This window comes from Peromyscus eremicus, chromosome 14, assembly GCF_949786415.1.
Source record: "Peromyscus eremicus chromosome 14, PerEre_H2_v1, whole genome shotgun sequence".
NCBI lineage: Eukaryota > Metazoa > Chordata > Mammalia > Rodentia > Cricetidae > Peromyscus > Peromyscus eremicus.
In genome coordinates, this window is record NC_081430.1 from 82,871,764 (window position 1) to 82,893,034 (window position 21,271).

The 21,271-nt window shown below is 50.9% G+C and overlaps 1 protein-coding gene across 1 annotated transcript in view; it reads right to left on the minus strand.

The window, feature by feature from the left end:
- Positions 1-21,271, minus strand: part of Ltbp2 (latent transforming growth factor beta binding protein 2) — an 88,040-nt gene that overhangs the window by 24,509 nt on the left and 42,260 nt on the right. The window contains exons 6-13 of the mRNA XM_059279535.1: positions 21,004-21,174; positions 20,334-20,540; positions 19,338-19,624; positions 18,636-18,738; positions 6,620-6,694; positions 4,357-4,479; positions 444-608; positions 13-228 (exon numbers count right to left, since the gene is read on the minus strand). Coding sequence (XP_059135518.1) covers positions 13-228; positions 444-608; positions 4,357-4,479; positions 6,620-6,694; positions 18,636-18,738; positions 19,338-19,624; positions 20,334-20,540; positions 21,004-21,174 — 1,347 coding nt within the window. The remainder of the gene's footprint in view (positions 1-12; positions 229-443; positions 609-4,356; positions 4,480-6,619; positions 6,695-18,635; positions 18,739-19,337; positions 19,625-20,333; positions 20,541-21,003; positions 21,175-21,271) is intronic.

Below are 21,271 nucleotides of genomic sequence, written 5' to 3' on the forward strand. Positions count from 1 at the left end.
CAGCTCAGATACCTTTGTCAGGGAGGGTCTCAGCCTCAATCCAGGTGTCGGTGACTGCCCGGAGTGGTTGCCTCTCTGCTGCCCCAGGCAGAGGTCCACTGATCTTCTGTGTCTGTTCCCTTAAGGGGCTAGCCAGTTCCTCTTCCTCAGCTTTCCTCATGGACAGACGGATGTCTGAGCTTGAGTAGGTGTAACCATGGCCAGCAGGGCAGATCTCCCTGAAGGCCTCTGAAAAACCGACAGAGGATGGACTGAGCCATGCCATTCCTGCAAGAAGCCAGGGCCCCCTTCCCTGCTCCTTCCTTCAAGGGGATAAGACAATTGTGGCTACAAGGAGAGTCCCAGAGCCTTCTGGCTTGAAGGGCTCTATCCAGCCTGGGGAAGTGGCCCCTGGCTTTGAGGAAGTATCCTGGTGGCCAGGGCTGGGGTGAGGATGGGGTTACCTGTGCCAGGCAGGGGGCACTTTTCACACTTGCTGCCCCAGGCTTTGCCCACACGGCTACAGCAACATATCTGCTTGGTGATCCGTTGTGTCAAAGGCAGGGTGCAGGTGTCAGACCCCAGGGACCGGTAGCATAGTCCCTGCTGCATGGAGACTGCTTTGTCCGCTGCAAGAGACGGGGCGTGTGGGGACGGGCAGGTGGCCAGTGGGAGGAAAAAGCACAGAAGGCAGCGGGCAGAGGTGTGGTCAGCCGCAGGCACTGAGGCTAGCCTGGCTCATGTCTCACTCTGGGAGTTCCGATGCTCACAAGAACTTTGGGAGGAATGGCCGCAGTGGACTGCTCCCACGTCTCCTGAGTAGGCCCTAGCTTCCCACCCTTATGTGAGAGCAGGACCTGGGAACAGAGTTGTTTGGCTCCACCTGCTGCCTTTAGAGTGTTTACTAAAGGCTCAGGAGTGAGTAGAGAGCAGTGTGCCCTGAGGTCCACAGAGAGCCTCTCTGGGAAGATGAGACGAGGTGAGTACCAAAGGCTTGCCAGAGAGCTTGGAGGACAGGGACCTTGTCTGGGTCATCTTAGTCACTCGGAGCCATCCATGTGCCTGATGTATATGGTTGCTTAATAATGCATGCTGAATGGGTGCATGGATGGCTCATTTAATTAAACAACTGAGTACCGAATGCGGGTGTGTAGCTCAGTGTGAGAGCCCTTGCTTAGCATGTCTAAAGCCCTGGATTTCAGTGCCCGAGCTACACATACACACATATACACAAGACAAAAACCAAACCAAACCAACCAACCAACCTACCAAACAAACAAAAACCCCACTGAATCCGTGAATCGCGTGGAGCTAAAAGCAAGTGGGTATTAAAAAATAGCCTCCTGCTTATTATCTCACTAGGAAAAGATATGGCCAAGCAGATTGAAAGAGATTTACATCTTTAGAGGGCAAACCAGACTGTCAGAGGACAGAGGAGTGAAGAGAACAGCAGCCAAAGTTGAGAATTAATGATTCTGAGGCATTCCGGCCAGTTCCATTATCCACTACCGGCTGAGCTACACATCACCCTGGGCCTCAGCTCCTTTATGTGTAGAGTAATGATGGTGGTGTGCCATGGACTGTGAGCACTCGGGCTTACCTGGCATGTGTGCCAACGCCATAGAGAAGGACTCGTTCTCCACAGATGCCCCTCACCCCTCTCCCTCAGGCTACTTCCTGATTGAAGGGCTGAAGTTCATATCCCTGGTCACAGTGACTGGGACAGGGACAGGCACTCGAGAAAGTAGGCCCCCTACTGCTAGCTTGGGACTTTTCTTGGGTTATTAGAAAACAGGTGCCTGTGTTCAGAGAGTCTAAGGCCGAGAGCCTAGAGCAGGTGGAGGCCACCACTGAAGGAGCTGGGAAACCAACACAGGAAACAGCGAGACAAGACTCCCGAGGGCACCGTGGGGACCTGGATCCAACCGACAAGGTCACATTTGCCCCCTCTCTCGCTTCCCAGTTAAAGCAGTGGGAGTTGGGCTTCTGTGACCCCTGGCTAAAGACGGCTTCTTCACAGGGTCATGGGGATGAAACACAGCAAGACACACAAGCATAGCCTGGCAAAGGTCAGGTATGCACACCCATGCATCAGTCTCTGAGCCCTGCATCCTCAGGTGCAGTCTCTGCCTGCAGTGGTCCCTTCCCTTGGGCTCCTGTGGGGACAGGCTCTATCCCTCTGAATCCCAAGGTGGAATATAAGGAAGCTGGACCAGAGGCCCGAGATGGCTTTACTGCCCTACTCAGGTAGCAGGAAGTCACCAGCTTGCCCTCTCCACCTGAGGGGTGGGGAGGATGACTCCTTGGAGGAAGCTGGAGGGAGAGAAAGACAGGGTCCCCCTGCTTCTCCATATTGCTGTATTGGGGTGGCTTCCTGACATTCAGACATGTTGGGTGTTAAGCACTATGGTGATATTTTATTTGTATTAAAATGTTATTTGTATGTTAATAAATAAAGTTGCCCGGGGGTCAGAGCTATTAGCAAGCCATAGGAAAGCAGGGCAGTGGTGGCATACACTTGTAATCCCAGCACTTGGTAGGCAGAGCTGGGCAAGTCTCTGTGTGTTCAGGGACACAGCCAGTATTGGATACACATGCCTTTAATCTCAATACCAATCATAGAAATCCTGGAGGCCTATACAGACAGGCCGTGATGAGGCGGTCATGTGGTTGGGTTTACAACCAATGAGAAGGCAGAACAGAAACACTAGTTAAAGACTTTAACACAGGAAATAGCTCTGGTTCAGAGAGGTAGGACCACCGCAGGAGGAAGGGTAAGGTTTTAGCTCTTAGCTCTGACTTCTTGGCTTTCTTCTTTGCATTGGTTCTGTGTTTCTTATTTAAAAAGATGGTTGGTTACATCTACAAAGCACCCTGATAAAGAATGCTTTGTTTTGTTTTGTTATGTTTTTGTTTTTGTTTCAAGACAGAGTTTTGCTTATGGGGTCTTAGATCTCTGCCTCCAGAATGCTGGTGTTAAAGGCATGCACCACCATGCCCAGCCCGATAAAGGAACCTTAAGTGATCTGGAAAAGGAAAGACTGTAAGGTCCTTGGGGCCTTTTTTTGTTTTTTTGTTTTTTTTCGAGACAGGGTTTCTCTGTGTAGTTTTGCTGCCTGTCCTGGATCTCCCTCTGTAGACCAGGCTAGCCTTGAACTCACAGAACTGCCTGGCTCTGCCTCCTGAGTGCTGGAATTAAAGGCATGCACCACCACTGCCCGGCGGTCCTTGGGGTCTTGATGACATATTATTGCCACCACAAGCAGACCGCCGTGTTCTCCTATCCTGGTTCCCTTACTTCCTGGACTCTCACTGTCTCTTGTCCCTAGAGATGTCAGGTCCAGACACCCTTTCTACAGGCCACTACCTCTGGGTGGCAGCAGAGTTTTGTTCCTCCTATAGCCTTCCCAGACCCAGTAGCAGATACTTTGTCAGCCAGAGAGCTCTGTGAGCTAGAGGTGGCCTTGTTCCTGAGGCCTTTAGGGTGCTCAGGCCTTCCTTCCCAAGAAAAGCCTCATGTGAGCTGTGGTGTCAGCTCTACTGTCTTGGGGGTGAGGAAGGGCCTGCCAGCCTGGACCTGTCTCAGCTGGAAACTACAGAGGTCACTGGAAACAGAGCCGCCAGGGTTTATGTGGGAATATACACACATCCATCCACAATGCAAGGTCACAACTCATGTATGTGTTCGTGTTTGTGGAGATGCATGCAAAAAGGACCATGGAGTAATGTAAGGGTGCTGGAATACAGCAGCAACACCACTCTACCATGGACATAAAAATATCACGTAGGGGCTGGAGAGATGGCTCAGTGGTTAAAAGCATGGGCTGCTCTTCCAGAGGACCCGGGTTTGAATCCCCGCACCCACATGGCAGCTCACAACCGTCTGTAACTCCAGTTTCAGGGGATCAAATGCCTCTGCAGACACCAGGCACATACACACAGTCTACAGACACACGTGCAAGCAAAACACCCATATACATTAAAAAGAAAAACCACTTAGCAGTCATGTGACCAGCCATGTTGCTACGCTTGGATAATAGATTAGTAGCAGCTATGGCTTAGCCAGACGCTTCAAAGAGGCAACACACACCTTCAAAGACAGTGGGACAGCAGAAAGGATGAAATGATTAGAGAGAAAAACGAAACAGAAAACACGAATCCTGAAAAAGTTCTCGAAGAAAAGCCAGGAGTAGACGTGAGGCAGTAACCTCCAGAGCCAACAGAACACACGTCGGTTTTGTATCCTGGCCCAACTCCAGGCTGATAGCTGACACTGACTCTGGGCACGAGGCCATGAGGTTTTGGGAAATTTTCCACTCTGGGTCTGGACTGTGCCCCTGGAGGGCGTCTCTCACCCCTGGCCCCACCATCACTCACATACACAGCGGCTCCTCGATGGATCCAGCATCAGGCCAGGCCTGCAGGTACACAGGTAGCTGCCCCTGGTGTTCACACACTCCGAGTCCTTGCACAGGCCCAGGGTCAGGCACTCATTGATATCTGCAGGGGTGGAGGAATATCCATCCGACTGAGGCCAGATGGTTGGGAGGGGGCTGCCATCCCATGTTCAGTGTGAGATCTCTCTGTGTGCCTTGGTTTTCTCACTTGCAGAACATGGATCATGATAGTAACCACCCAACAATGCTAATAGAATAATTAAAAAGAAAAATTGCGCCAGGTGGTGGTGGTGGTGGCGGCGGCGGCGGCGCACGCCTTTAATCCCAGCACTTGGGAGGCAGAGGCAGGAGGATCTCTGTGAGTTCGAGGCCAGCCTGGTCTACAAAGCGAGTTCCAGGAAAGGCGCAAAGCTACACAGAGAAATCTTGTCTCGAAAAACAAGAAAAAAAGAAAAATTGCAAACCACTTCACTAACTGGCACATAATAACCATCTTAGTTTGAAAACTAACATTTGTGGAGTGCCTATTGTATGCTTCATACTCTTTTGGTATTTGAATGCATATGATACCCCATTTAACCTTATAGACAATTTTATCTGGTTCTTATATCTTCGTTTTATAGATGAAGATATGCTCCAGGAATAACTTGCCCAGAGTGACTCAGCTCTTGGTGACTCTGGCAAGTGGCATGGGGATTGAGGAAACAGGCAGACAATACTGTCCGGATTGGAGGGGGGCAGATGGGCAGCTAAGTCCCTTGTGGTTAGCTTTCTTCTAGAGCTCCTGAGCAGTTCTGCAGGGTATGTCTGCAGGGAGCTGAAAGCAGGAGGCTGAGGGGACAGTGCTCAAGGGCTGGGGAAGAAGGGGTAGGGGTCTGCAGAAGGGTAGGAAGGCATGTGTGTGGTACCTGCCACCCCAAACAGGCTGCATGACCCCCAAGACCAGCAGAGGCGCCTGTCCCCACTCAGATAAGAAAGGACAACAGCTTTGTCCTGGGGGCTAAACTTCTTATGTTATAAAATGGGATCTCAAACCCTCATACTCTGAGCTCCAAGTTGGGGGCTCATCTTGGTGACCGTGATGGCCACATTGATGCTAAACGCAAAACGCTTGTGAAGAGCACCCGCTTCCAGAGAAGGATGTAATTTAGGTAGCCCAATGCCTTCGGAACTACCTGCTCATCTTCAGACCTAGAGGAAGTTAGCATAAGATGAGGCCACAAAAGATGGCCACCAAGAGGACATCCTTGGTAGGATGCCCTATGGCACAGAGGCACTTGAGTGATGCCATGGAGAGTTGAGGGGCGGGGGAGGGAGTCGGCCCATGTACCTCCAGATTGTGGCCAGACATATCAGAACACAAGCTGATTTGCCTCCCCTGTGCTTCAGAAGTTTCAGGGTTCCTCATCACCTCTTCCAGGGAGCCTTAAAGCATGACACGGTACCCAAGACCCTCCCAAAGCCTGTGGGTGAGCAGGTGGTTCTCACGAGACATGGTCACCTTGTGTGTGCGTATGGGCTGTTTGCCCAGTGTCCCTCAGATGCCTCAGTCAGCCCAAACTATCCTTTTGCTTATCTTTCTGCCTGGAAGATCTACACCTGCTTCAGCTGGGCAATTTATGTTTACCTCTAGTGAACATAAACCTAGTACTACCTCTGCTAGGAAGCCTTCCCTGGTCCTCCCAGCCTGGATTGGATTCTACCAGAGGGTCCCATGCCACCCATCAAAAACCTTCTCTGGTTGTATTTACCTAGGTGTCTGTGTTCTCCTGGTCATGGAACTGGGTCTTCCCCATCCTGTGTACTTAGCAACTAGCTCAGACTGGATGTGGCACCCAGCTTGTGTACACAAATACACACCCTGGCCCCGTTCTCTTGTTCTCCATCACTTCACTGTGATTTTAGCTCCACTTTGGTGGAAATGTCCTCCTGTTCCCGGGAGACCAGCCTAAGAGTGGATGTGTAGGGTTTCTGGCCATGGTTCAAATAGAAATGGGTAAGGATGGGTGGCCCCAGCACCCTGGATCTCTCAGCACCCTCACGTTAGTCCTCATGTTCTAAAATCCCTAGGACCAGCCCCTCCCACAGCTCCCCGAAACTGGGGCTTAACGGTGTACAATAGAGGCCTCCTAGGCAGTGACAGGTGTTCATCCTTTCTGGGGTGCATGTTGCCTCAGTATTAGCAGACGAAATCATGCCCCCTCCACCACCCCGGCTTCACCCAGCCCTGGGGTCATCCTTACCTTGGCAGTGGCTGAGGTTCAGTCTCTTGTACCCTTGGGGACACTTGAGCTGGCCATTTTCGATTACTGGGAAGGCTGAGGGATGAAGATACAGACAGATGTCATGGGAGGGCCTTGGAGCTCATCTACTTAGTGGTCACAGTCTGGATGTCCCATGAGCGAAGTAGCCTGAGTTCCTCCAAATATCTCCCTGGGCAGCTGTTCCGTCTTGCTTTCGCTGGGATCATCCTGGCTTGTCGTGTTCTTTTGAAGACCATATTGAGTGAAATGAACGAGGCACAGAAAGACAAACACAGCCTGATCTCATATCTGTGCGGAATCTGAGAAAGGCAAACCCACAGAACCGAAGCGGGAAATGGCGGTTATTGGGAGCTGTGTTGGAGTCGGGAGTGGTTTGGGAGTTTGGGAGTCTAAGATTGTGAATTTCAGGACAGGTCAGATGACTTAGCAGGTGAAAGTGCTTGCTGCCAAGTCTGACGACCTGAGTTCAAGTCCTGGAACCCACGTGTTGGAATGAGAGAAGCAACTCCCACAGTCGTCCTCTGACTACCACATCTGCATCCCGTGGCATGTACACACCACACATACGCATCATACATGAGCATGAACACATACAAAACAAACAAATACACGAAAAAAACCCTAAAGTTATAAATTTCAGAAGGGAGGAATAAGTTCAAGCGACCTACTATCCAACATAGCAACTATTACTAATAAGGCATTGCATATTTGAAAAATCACTGAGAGGTTTTAAGCAGTCTCACCCTTCCCTCAAATAAACACAAAAATAATTGAGCCGATTGGCATGCATATCAATGCAAAGCAATACACATACTTTGTGTCTGTGCATATGTGTGTGTAGCATATGTATATGTTTGTGTGGGTGTGATGCACGGAGGTGTGTGTCCATGTAGGTGCATGCATAGGATAGAAGTCAATGCTGACTGTCTTCTTTAATTGTTAAAGGTTAACTATTATACAATGTATTCTCATTTCAAACTATCATGTTGTGTAATATATATGTATATATATATATATATATATATATATATTTCAGTAAGAAAATATTTTTAGAAACTGAAGTGGTGCTTTTTACCCATAATCCCAGCACCCAGAAGGCTGAAGTAACAGGATCATCCCAAGTTCAAGGCCAGCCTGAGACCGAGCATAAGACCCCACCGGTCTCATACAACAAAAATAATTTGTTTTTTTAAATACTGAAAAAAAATCATTTCTCATCTGAGTTTATACCACCTATATAGCTATACTATTGTATACAGTATACAGTCTACCACATTTTGCAATATAACATGGTCAAACATGCTTTGTTGGTTTTATGAACTTTTCTATTTGGAAACGATCATGGATACACAGGAGGCATCTGAATGCAGAATGGCCAACAAAGAAGTGATATCAGTATTTTGATGCTAACACACATCCTGCTGATTCCACAACATCCCTCTTGTGTCACAGAGACAAAAAGCCCCTATTGATACCAAATAGGAAAAGGAAAAACATCTACATTGTTTTAGAGTGGCAGTCCAGTGAGCGTGCCCCAGCATTGATGAGGGAGGAGGGTGGAGGAAGGGAGAACCTGAGTTCATGATTCCTAAGCTAAGAGAGACGATGAGCTGGCTCAGTGGCTCAGCACACTTGCCACCAAGCCTGACAACCTGAGTTCAATCCTGAGGCGCCACATGGTGGAAGGAGAGAACTGATACTCTCGCTCCAGGGGATCCAGCGCCCTCTAGTGGCCTCTAAAGGTCACCCAGGTGCACATACCAACACATAGAGGCACATAGACACAATTAATGATAAAACGACATATTTAAAAATTAATGCAATTTTGCTGGGCATGGTGGTTCACACCTTAATCAGGAGACAGAGGCAGGCAGATCGCTGTGATTTCAAGACCACTCTGGTCTACACAGTGAGACACCCCCCCCCCCCCCCGTCAAGGAGGAGGAAGAGGAAGAAGACTGATAATTTCAATTGTACCGCTAAGTTTGAGAGTCTTGGTGCTTACATGTGTTTTGTTTTCAGTACTGAAGACAGAACTCAGGGCCTTGTATTTCCACTAAACTAAATCCCAATTCCTCTTGCCCCGTCCCTTTGATTTTTTTTTTTTTAATGCGTCTCACTGTGTAGTGCAGGACAGACACAAACTCTCTATCCCCACCTGCTTCAGTCTCCCAAATGCTAGGAATCTAGGTGTGTGCTACCATCCCCAGCCTACAAATGTTTTTCTAAGCGCACAGCTTTTACTTATTAGCCACTTCTTGGGGGCACTTAGGGTAAGGTTTGTTACCAACGGCAGCAGATAGAATTCTGCATCTCACATAGTCTCCTTAGCCAGTTGGCTTTTGCTGTACATGTCAGGTCATATGCGGTAGGCCATTTTTTCCACTTTGTGCTCTGGCTGATGACAGGTCATTATAAGAAGTGTTGATGCTGTGCCTCTTGTGATTGCTTATGATTACGTCATTAGCAGTTTCTTGGGACCACAGGATCTTAGCAGGGGTTTTCTGGAGTCATTCCTCTGCTCTGTCAGGACTGATTTAGTTAATGCCAGGCAAGGAAATCCAGGAAGCAGAGCAATAAGAACCACAGTAATCGCAACATGACCAAGTCAAACACGTGGAGGTGCCAGTTGCCTAGAAACCCCACCCCAGGACACGTTGCATGCCAAGCATGACATGTGACAGTCTGACATCTGGACAGATCAAGTGTGGACATACACTAACCAGTAAAGCTTAATGTTTTCTTCACTACTAAAAATATAAGTTGAGGTTCTAATATTTAATGACAAGACCCATCTTCTCTGAAGTTTACATGGGACTGAAGGTCTGGACTAGGACATCCCTCAGACTGCTAAGTGTGGATTCTGAAACACTGAGAGGGGGACAGAAGGCTGGGAGTGAGGCTGGGGACATACATGTCCCTGGCCCGGAGCTTGATGGTATGTGCTGAGGACAGAAGGGAGGGAGAATGGAGGACACTGTCAGGAGAAAGGCGGAAGGCTGGCGGATTGAACGCAGGCAGCAGACATTACGAAGAGCAGAAGGTGGGAAAGAATAACACAGAGTACGTGCCAGGGGCTGAGGAGTGATGCCAAGTTAGCGAGGACACTGGGCCACACTGTCCTGTCTGGTTATCACAACAGTAAATGTCAGGAAGGCTTTTATCCCCCCCCCCCATTTTCCAGAGCAGAAAAGCACAGCTCAGGGAGGTAAGAAGGCTGGAGGGAACCAAGACAGGGTCGAAGGCAGACTTCTGCCACAAAGGCCAGACAGACAGACAGACAGACAAACAGACAAGACAGAGAAAGGAGAGGAAAGCAAGAAGAGGAGGAAGAGGAGGAAGAGGAGGCGAGAAGGGGAACACCTTCTCAGGCAGGTTTCAATATGCCAGAGGCCAGGTCAGCATGGCCTCCTGGATGTCAAGAGGGAGCAGAAGAGAAGTCAGGCGGATCTCTGCTTTCTGGGCAATTGGGACAGGGGTGGGGGGAGCTAGACTAGAGCTGTGAACAAGAGGAGCACCAGACGCTGGAGCCTGAAGAAAGCTGTGGGAGTCCAGGCCGTGTATGCTGAGAGGACCCGGCCACAGTCACACAGAAGCAGGGCTGCCTCCACAATGGAGATCCTGTACAGTCACACAGAAGCGCGGGCTGCCTCTACGTTGGAGATCCTGTACAGTCACACAGAAGCGCGGGCTGCCTCTACGTTGGAGATCCTACCCTGGAAGGAGACCCTCCTCTTGCTGGGTTGAAGAGGAAACAGTGGATTGACAGTGCTTCCTGGAGGCAAGCTTCTAGAGAGAAATAACTGCCAGCCTCTATCTCCAGTGGATCTCCCAATTTTGGCCAATAGCCTCCACGTCAAACTAGGTGTTTCCATACATTTCCATACCTTTCCTCAACCTCCCAGAATGACCCATAAGGGCTAGTTCCCAGCTTCTGTGAAACCAAGTCTGGCATCAGTTCTGAAAAGAAAAACTAGCTTCAACCTCCTTGGGAGAAGGAGCAGATGTTCAAATGGCCACGAGGCCTGGGGTGAGAATTCAGCAGCTGCCTCACTGTGTGGCTCACAGGGTGGGGGAGGCAGGTGTCCCTTCTGAATGTCCCCAGGGTACCAGTCTTCCCTGATCATAGCATTTAACATATGTTGTGGCCATTAGCCTGCTTGTCTGTCTCCCTCCCAGAGCATAAGCTCTGTGAGGACAGGCACCCCATCTGTCCTCCCCAGTACCCGTAGCAGTCTGGATATTCAGACCAAATGGAAACAAATAATAATAGCAAATCTCGAAACAGACTTGCTGCAGATGAGGCCCTATTGTAGAGGCTTTACATAGCAATGTCTTTAATCCTCATAACAACCCTTTGGGGGTGCTTAGTAGTCTCGCCCCCATTTCACAGATGAGTGAATAGAAGCAGACAGAAGCTAGAAGTATGCTTAAGGTCAGCCAGTGGGAGGATGGAGCTGACATTATGAATGCCGGAAGGCTGGCTACAGAGCTGAAATTCAGAGCCATCATCTACTGCTTCAGATAAACAAATGCATGAATCCATGACAAGCCTCAGGGACTGTGCACTGAGAACTCTGGGGTCTAATGGGGGGGTAGAGGAAGATATTAGCCCAGCAGGAAGGAAGGCTACCACCATTCCCAGGGACCTTCCCCACAAAAGCGTCAGGATGGTCAGGAGGCCAGAAGAGCTCATCAGATGATTGACAAGTGCACGGTATACTGAATCACCACTCAGGGTCATCAGAGGGAAACGTGAAGAGCCATACCAGGTCCAGAATGTAGCAACAGCTCAGAGGAGGAGAGGATTTGTGATCTAGAGATCTGGAAAGAGAAGGTGACTGCAGGTGGCTGGAGAGATGGCTCAGAGGTTAAGAGCGTTTGTGCTCTTGCAGAAGACCCAGGTTTGATTCCCAGCACCAACAAGGAGGCTTACAACCGTTTGTAACTCCAGCCCTGGGGATCCAACACCCTCTTCTGGCCTCCCCTGGTACTGCATGCACATGGTACACAGACATACAAGCAGATAAAACACACATACGCATACAAATAAATGAACAGAGAAGGTGGCCACAATGTGACTCCAGTGGACATGCCAAGGACATGGGGAACTTCAGTGTCCTTACAGTTGGTATTCTGACACCTGACAAAACCAAAATATCTCTTAAGGGCCCAGTCAGGATCAACCTGAACTCTAAACATCTGAACTAGGTAAGACAGATGTGAGTAACTTTTCTACTATAGAAAAAGGACTGTGTGGCTCTGGGCATTTCCGGTCACTGCCTTTGCCCATCCCTGATGCTTCCTCTTGCTAACAGGTGGGGCAAAAGAACAGAGAACCCATGACTGCAGTCTGTCTTGCCCTGCTAATTCCATACCTCAGCTTCTGGGACTCCCAAGGAGTCTTAAAAACAAACAAACAAACAAACAAACAAAAAAACTAATTGCCGAGACAATTTTGGCTCTGATTTCCCAAGCAGAGCTGGGAGGAGGCAGTGAAGACATGTCTGGCCACAGGGCTATTTACACTATGCCCCTGTCAGCCCGTGATGACAGGTACGCATAGCGGGGAAATATGGAGGGCGCCTGATGCATCACTTCCCCAGAGAATAGACTCATGTTTGGCCGGGGAGGCCAAGCTTGGGCTTCTGAACTGGCAGGAGGCTTGCCCCAGCTTTGCGCACCTCAGGCAGGGGGGTGTGTGGAGTGAAACTTCACTCCTCCGGTAGAAACGGTGTGGGAGCCCACGGCTGCCAGACGCACAACTCATTCCTGGCTTCACCCCAGTTTGGAGAATGTTTCTTACTCTCTTTAGCCTGTAGTTCAGCTATAGAAGCGGGGACGGAAATTTAGTTTGTAGGGATGCTGTGAAGATTCACTTGGCTGAAACAGGGAATGTTGGATGGAACTTCAAAACTGGCTCAGTCCCAGGAGATAGTTCCCCTTACCTCCCCTGCCCCCTCCTTCCCCTGGGCTGCCCTGCTTCCTCCCTCCCTCCCTTCCTTCCTCCCTCCCTCCCTCCCTCCCTCCCTCCCTCCCTTCCTCCCTTCCTTCCTTCCTCCCTCCCTTCCTCCCTTCCTCCCTTCCTTCCTTCCCTTCCTCTTAAGGTGCTTTCCATCATGGTGTTTTACCACAGCGACAGAAAAGTAACTGATATGGGAGACGACAAGTCTTCCTCATGGAACTGTGGCAAACTCTAAATGAGCACGTGAGTCTATAAGCACAACAGCCACTACATCTTAGCAATGATCATGCTGTCCACGAAGTGCCACGGCTCCCCTCAACGAGAATGGACATCTCCCTCAAAGATGGCCCCCATCTGTTTCCTCAGAGAGGCAAGAGGGCCAATGTCACTGCAAATAGCAAGGTGGAGAGGGCTCTGGGCCGACCTTGGCTCACACAGAGTCTACCCCAGTCACCCATGCTCCAGCCCTTCCTGGAGTAGGTCAGAGATGCCACATATCACAGTCCTGTCCCCGCAAAGCATGGAGGGAGCTCACTAAGCCTGGGACACAATCCCCAGGAGGCTTCAAGTCCTTTGGAAGAAGCTCCCAGAGCACCGCCCAGCCACAGATAATACTTTCTCAGCTTGACTGGAATTCAGTAAATCCCATTTCCCTAGGACCGGAGACTGGTGTCTCAACTCGGGTTCTGGAGAAGAGAAAAACGCTACCCCAGTACAGTTGTTCCCCAAGCTGAGGTCCTTCGGCTTTTAAATGCCCGAGCCAGAGCTCCAGAAATCCACCTACAGACAGTGAATTTCAGAGCACCAGAAGTAGGAGTCAGAAAAAGACAGACCTAGGCCCCAGGTCCTTCTGAATATTGGATATGGTATTCCGTGACACCTGGAAGCATCATCAGGATTCATGCAATACGAAGGCCTTCTAGATCTCTAAAGAAACAGTTGCCAGGGGTGATGGTGACAATACTCTCATTGCTGCTGGGACTTGCCCTAAGGCTCTCTGCCCCAAATCTCCACAAACCCTCACAGACCCAACATTCCCCAGGACTGACATCACAGACTACTCCTCTAACACTCCTTATGGGACAGAGCTTTCGTCCTATGAACTACCAATAAATCTTAACCACACTCACAGGCCCTCATCCTCTCAAGTCAACCTACTTCCTCACCCCCAAAACACCTGTTCTTGACAGGTATACCTCTTGCAAGAAGGATCTTGGTACCTCCAGGCACAGGGCATTTTATTGCTGAGCACTTGCAGTCTCTAGTAAGTTGCACCCTTTTTTCAGTTTCAGGTTGAGCTCTGCTTTCCAGAAATATCTACCCTCTTATTTTTTTCTCCTTAGGATCCCTCGGAAACAGCCTCCCTCCTTCTATATAGGGCAATTATTTGAGCATGCCTCCATTAACACTTAGGCCTGGGTTACATGCTGCCAACCTGCCTGCCTGCCAATTTGGATGGGCATGATCCTTCATGCACAAGTCACTCATGAAATACGAGGCTGGCATGCATACTCCCAGGATGCCTCCCAGTCTAGTGCCCTAGGCTGTGTCTCTCGCAAGCAGGTCCAGATCTGGGCCATCTGAGGTTCAGACACACTGGGCTTCGAGTGCTAGCTTTACTTGTCCTCACCCTGCAGTCTTCGAGGAGTTCTTCAGCCTCCTTGGGGCTGCGTTTCCCCATCTGTTAAATGGGCTTCAAGATCCCCAGTTTGTGCTTATGCAAATTAAATGAGAATGTAAGTACAGCGACGGTTCAGCAAGTGGCAGGCATTCACGTTCACAAGATGCTGTCTTTCTGGAAGGACAGAGGGACAGAGTCTGCAGCCCCTGGAGAACCAGGGAGGGGGCCTGGGTCCTGAGGTAAACTCATCCCAGGCCAGGCAGATGGAAAGACATTCTCGTGGCAAACAGCTGGAGCCCACCACGGCCGGTCTGGAGCCAAGTGCCAGCCCCACCCGTTCCAGCAAAGGGGCCTTGGGGTTGACACAGCCAGTGCCAAGCCTGATGAGGCAGCTGCCAACTTTCCAGTTAACACAGATGTCTGTCTTATATGGAAACTCAAAAATATGGCCTCAATCAAAGCGACTCTCGAAAGCGGTGTGTTCCCAGACTCTGGCAGGACACTGAAGAGACTCTGGGCTGGGGACTTTTTTACTGACTCCCAAGGGGTCAGGAAGGCAGGGATCAGGCTAAATCCCAGAGGTCACTGGGGGACATGCTGTATCACTCACTTAGAGGGAGGAGAGAGGAGGGGATCACAGTAGGTCTAGACCGACTCTTAGAGCCATCTCCTTGAGGAATGGGGCGCTGAAATTCCTCTGGAAGAAAAGGGAATCGTCTGTGTGGTTGGAACTGAGAATTCAAGGCAGTCCTTTGGTATATTAGAAAGAGTAACTTTCTACAGTGACTGTCATCAACAGTCAGGCACGGAGCCTCGAAAGACCAATGTGACCTGGGGGAAGCCATGGAGTCCCGTGGGTCCTCGGCTCCCCATCCTCTCGCTGACATCATGACTTTGATGCCGCCACCGGGGAAGACAAAGCTTTCCCTAGGGGACACAGTCCCATTTTATCAGAGGAGAGAGAAAAGGAAAGGCACCGAGGATGGGAACGCTCTAGAATCCAGAAGTTCTGCTTTTCCTGCCAAGCATCCCCCCAAACTCATTCAGCAGCGTCTTTTGTCCTCAAGGACGACGCTTGCACAGTAGCTTGTTTGTCAAGCCACTTAAAGAAACACCCCTGCGAGCCCTGGGGTAAGGTGTGGTGCTAGATGTCTTGGCCAACCGTCAACACAAACAAGGTTCCTGAATGCCTTGCCCCTTCCCCGTACGGTGCTCGGCTGCACTGTCGTGGGTTTGAAATGTTTATGTTGCCCTGGTCTTTGTTATTTCTTGCTCAGTATGCCAGAATGCTTGCCATTCCAGGGTCTGTACCCTGCTGCCCAGCTCACCGAGCTGTGCCAAGCACTTGGTGGGGGGGAGGGAGAAGGTTGGGGCACCACCTGAGAGATGCCGAGAAAGAGCTGAGTTTTGAGTGTGCCCATGGAGGTTCAGTCTGTGCTTTGCCCTGTCACATACATGTGGTACAACTGATCCAAAGATCTCCCATGCCCACCGTGGCTGAGGTCCAGGCCCTGAATGGTCAAAGGTGGCCAGCTCTACTAGGATCCAGGTCCTTAGTCAACCATTGAGTTAATCTTACAAGACTGGCACACAGCCCAGACCCTGAGTGGGGTAGGTAGGCAGGCAAACAGACCCCAAAGTGCAAATGTTGGTCTTCTCACGCATTCCCACCTTCCAAGTGAGGATGTCCTTTAGAACTGGTGTTACGGTCACTGTGCACACTGGCCCCTGCTAAGAGGAGCAAGCCAAGGATCTCTCACTGACCACAGCAATCCCTACAGCCTGCATCTCTGCACCCTGAACAAGCAGGGTCCTATGCCCCTGCTTAAATCCCATAACCAGTAGATGTCTGGGGCCCAGAGAGACGGCTCAACAGTAGATGCTTGCCACCAAGCCCAATGACCTGTGTGCAGGAGCCAGCCTATACAATGCACTTAGAATCCCTGCATGCCTCACTCCGGGAACCATGTTGCCATCTTGGTCTCACCTACAAATACAATTCCCTAGGACCGCTAAATTCTTCCCCACTCCTTTGACTGTCCCCCCTAGTCATCATCCTGTATGTCACCTCCTCTAAGAAGCTGTCCCTGATTCACAGCTTCAGCCGGTGCTCCTGACCCCTCAGTGTAGAGACAGGCAAGTTGTATACAGTGGAAAAGCACAGAATCTTATGGTGTCACCCACACTGTAGATCTGCATGTTCATGAAGATGGCTCTGGTCATAGGGAAGGATCCCCTTTCCTAATTTGAACAAAAGTGCCCCAGGACTCACCAGTAGCCCGGTGGCACTGTCTGTCCCCACAGCACACAGTACTGGTCCAGATGCTACACTAGGCTACCTCTAAAGCCAACCGACAGCCCATGGGGCTACAAGCTTGGAGAGGGGAGGCATTGCTTCTAGCCCATTCGCCATGGTCCACTCAGAGCCTTCACACCAAATGTGTCTTCATTAGTGATAATACTCATGGACTACACCAAAGAAGTCCCAAGAATTGGCTTGAGGAGGGAACACAAGAAAAGTGGCATATGCACACAAAATGTCCCTAGCTTTTTGCAAAGTCCCCGAGTAGACTGATATGTTTCTCCCAAGGTCAGTTTGTCCCTTCTCCCTTTCCTGAGGAGACATCATCATCATCATCACCACCATCATCTTCAATACACAGCCTCCCCTCAGTATCCATGAGAGATTGGCTCCAGAACCCCCACAGCTAACAAAACCTGTGGCTACTCCAGTCTCTTACACAAAATGGTAAAGTATATAACCTATGTATATCCTCTCATACAACTTTAAGTCACTTCTAAATTGATTATAATATTTTAAGCATACGTAAATTATGTGCAAATTAGCACTATATAGTTTTTAGGGACTCTGACAAGAAAAAAGTCTGTGTGTAGAGACCCAACTGTACAGTAAACCAGGTGTTAGGGGTTAGGCAAACAAGGCTCATGTGACTGCTGTAGACACAAGATCCCAGACTGAGGAAGCGGGAGGAAGCTATAGGAGCGCACGATCACCTAGCAACTACTTCATTTTGTGTGGTTTCAGCATCAAGTGCTGTGAAAAGCAAATTCAAGTTTTACATTTTGGAACTTGAATTGTCCTTCAAATTTTTTTTTAAATTAACTACATTTTTATTTATTTTTGTGTGTGGGCACGTGTATGTGTGTGAGTGTGTGAGTATCACACAGGGCACGTGGAGGTCACAGGACAATGCATGAAGTCAGCTCTTCCACCATGTGGGTCCCCCATGAACTCAGGTTGTCGGGCTTAGTGGCAGGTGCAAAGCCATCTCACTGGCCCTGTCTTGCAAATATTTTTGACCTGAGATTGGTTGAATCTGCAGTTACAGAACTGGAGATACGGAGGGTCATCCATAACATGTGCCATGTGGTCCCGCTCATGTACTAACCATAGCAACCCTCTCGGGCTGACACTATTCCCCTCCGGTGCCAGACTTCACAAGAGCGGGGGCCAAGGCAGAGAGTGGTAAGGAGGCAGAGCAGAGGCTGGCTCCTGACACGTGTTGGATGGGAAAACCTCTGAGTCGAATACAACCCTTTGCTGTTTCACAGAAACACACCGTACTGTGGAACCATCTGCACTTACTTTTAGTGTGGAAAATGTAGTCACGGCTTGTACTGTTGAGTCTGGTGCTGGGAACAGCCCTGCTCCTCCCACCTTTGGGCTGTGCTCCAGGCCCCCCACAGAACCAGCTCACAGAGCTGACTGCTGACAGGCAAGAAGAATGCGTGCCAGGTCCAGGCCCAGGAATGAGGCCTGGGGGCGGGTGGCGGGGGGGACGACAGGGAGACAGACTGAGTAGGCAGAAGCCATACTCAGGCACAGACACCTGGTCACCCCTCCAGACATCGGAATAAGACCTCTGGGAGCGGTGTAAATGGGTTTTTGCTCACTGAATCCTCAGTGTCTGGCACATAAGAGGCATCCAGCCAGTATCTGCTGAGTGAACAAATGAATGAATGAATGTGTGTTGAGATTTACCCAGTCATCCAAAAGGGGGCAAGGAACCGGGGCTCTCACACCCCGAGGTTGAGGGCATTTTCAGACAGGCTCTCACCTTTGGTCCAGGAGGGGAGAAGGAGGCCCAAGGCTCTCAGAGAAAGGAGGGAGACATTCTAGGGTCCTGGGGCCTAGGCACAGGTGTATGTGAGAAGATGGAAGGGGTCCATCACTGGCTGGCACCCCTATAATCTACTGCAAAAGTGGGATCCCCACACAGACTACATGGTTGAGCGGAGACCTAGCTGCTGGGCAGAGGGGCTGAGCTGGCTCCTTGAGACACATCTGGAAATATTGCCGGGCCTTGGGAACCCTTGGTGGTGAGGGATGGGGATGGAGCACTTCCCCCGTACCCCCTGTAGCCCTCTATCTTGATACCAGTACTCACCTGGTCTGGGTGGGCATGGAGCACATGAGGCCACCCCCCAGAAGGTCCCCACACTGCCACAGCAGTCCTCCTGAGAAGTCAGATCCAACAGGGGGTTCGCACACTGGGGGGAAAAATAAGAAAGACCATAGACACATGTGACACCCGCTGTCCATGCATCAAGGGTCCTAGGCTCAACTCACAGAAAGCCAGTAATTTTCTGAGTCCAGACTCTAGGTTGTCTTAGACAGCAGGTACTAGCAAGGGCTCTTCTACAGGGGGACTTCCGTGGTCCCCTTCTGTGTGCCTGGCACTGACAGGCACTATACGCAGCTCAGGGAGAAGACCCGGCCTCTCCACATTCAGCATCCCTCCCCTTTTTAGACAGAGTCTCTGTAGCTCAGGCTGGCCTTGAATTCACTATGTAGCCAAGGATTACCTTAAGTTTTTGATCCTTCTGCCTCTAACTCCTAAGTGCTGGGATTACAGGAGTGTACCACGATGCCTGGTTTATGTGGTGCTAGGTATCAAACCGGGGGCCTTCTGCATATGAAGCAAGCATCCTACCAACTGAACTGCATCTCCAACCCACTCAGGGACCTTTGTGCTGTGGATTTGCCCATGTGGGAAACGGAACAAGGAAGAGAGAGAGAACTACAGACCGGGGATGCCATAGCCGTCCTAGACACCTGAAGAGCTGAGGCAGAAGCTTTGTTCTCTTACCTGTCCATTCACTGTGCTCAGGTAACACCGGCCCAGAAGTCCCTGGCGCCTGGACAGCACTGGGGTTGGTGGCCGAGGGGCCTCTCCAGCCTGAGCAGGTATGCTGTTACCGGCCCAGGGGCTGTGGCGTGGGCTGCCAGGGGGCCGATGAGAAGCTCTGGTCTCCACACTGTTCTCATCCCGCAGGGGATCCACCTCACCCCGGACCCGGGCCACCTGGTGGATCTGCACAGAGGCCTCAGGCGGGTGGTGAATATGCACCTTCACCAACGAGGGGTTCACAGAGGCTAGGCGGAAGGGTTGGGGTCAGAGCCAAGAAGGGCTTCTACCTCGTTTTTCTGCCCTATGAAGAGTGCCCACCACCCTAGTTCAGTCGGCCTCCAGACTGTGTGTCTCTCCAAATGCCTCCTTCCATTTCTTTGCCTGTTATGTGGAACCAGAACAATGCTCCCCACCCCCGAACCCCCAGACAGGAAGAAGTGGTAACTTTTCCATGGCAGGCTCTGCATTGAAAGCCGCAAAGTTCTTTCTGATTCTACCTCCTCTGTGACGGTGTGAAGCCCTGAGTACCATCGAACCACATGCAAGCCACAGTCAAGGGACACCCGAGGGTCATCCCACCACCCAGCCATCCCAACTCCTATAGAATCCTGTATATTTGTGCCTTTAATTAGTCACCTATTAACAGAAGGCGGGGAAATGAAATGCATGCTGAATTCTCTCCCCCCCCCCCCCCCGCCCATTCCCTCCCTATTGCCCAGGCTGGGGGGTGGGGTGCTGGGGGCTCCATAAGCTGCATTGTCTTCCCCAGCACAGGTGAAGGGCACACACACACACACACACACACACACACACACACACACACACACGGAGGAACTCCGATGGGAGGCAGAAGTATAGGGAACGTCATGGAGACCTGTCCCGGCCTGGCACAGCAATGGCACACCCTACCCGGTGAACCGCGCAGGCTGGCTGCCCCAAATCGCTGGCACTCACCGAGCTGGTTGGAGAGAGGCAACATGAAGGTGGATTGCTTCAAGGGCCCTTCTGGCAGGGCTCTGTGGTGGGGCCCTCTCCCTGGAGGCTCCCTGTCTGGCTGTGGGACAGGCAGATGGCAGAACTTCCCTGTGGAGTTGGCTGGACACCAGCACTCATCCCGGCCAATGCAGCGCCCTCCATTCAGGCAGGGGATCTGGCAGAAATCTACAACAACACTCAGAGTGATTGGCGGCTGACCTCCAGTTGGTGACAAGCAAGCAGGGAGGTGAGACACCAAATTTGGGGGGGGGAGGGGCTTGGAGGATGTGGAGCCCCTTGAAATGCAGGGCCTTTCCTTGAAGCCCTTGGAGTGAAGACAAGCACACAACTTGCTTTTCAGAGAAGCCTCCTCATGTCTCTCCTGCCTACCACGATAACCTAGAGCACAGGCAGGGGCATGCTTCTTCTCTATCAAGGACTCAGAGAGGTTGTGTGACTTGCCTGGAGTCACACAGCCCGGTTGGGACAGAGCCGGGATAAGCTTCACTCCTGGCTGTGATTTATAACTAGTGACAGAACTGGAGGACAGGAGACTGCAGGCCAAGGCGTCCCTGAGAGGCAGCCTCCCCACCACCACTACCACCACCACCACCACCACGCCAAGACCGTCTGTGGGAAGGGGACTCACAGATACGGAAGCCAGACTTGGGGTCATGCCCATGGCCACCCTGGCTGTACAGGGTGGTGGTGTCACCCTTCTCGCAGCTATTGGCACAGCGACCACGGGCACAGGTCTGCTTGCAGATGGTAGGGGTGAAGACGACCTTGATCTTCTTGATTTTCTCCGTGAGGTTCAGCCCTGCAGAGAGAGGGCTTGGGTCCTGGACAGAGCCAAAGCATAACCTTGATCTCCAGAGCCTGGTGCAAAAGGCCCTTAGGACGAGAGGTACATCTCA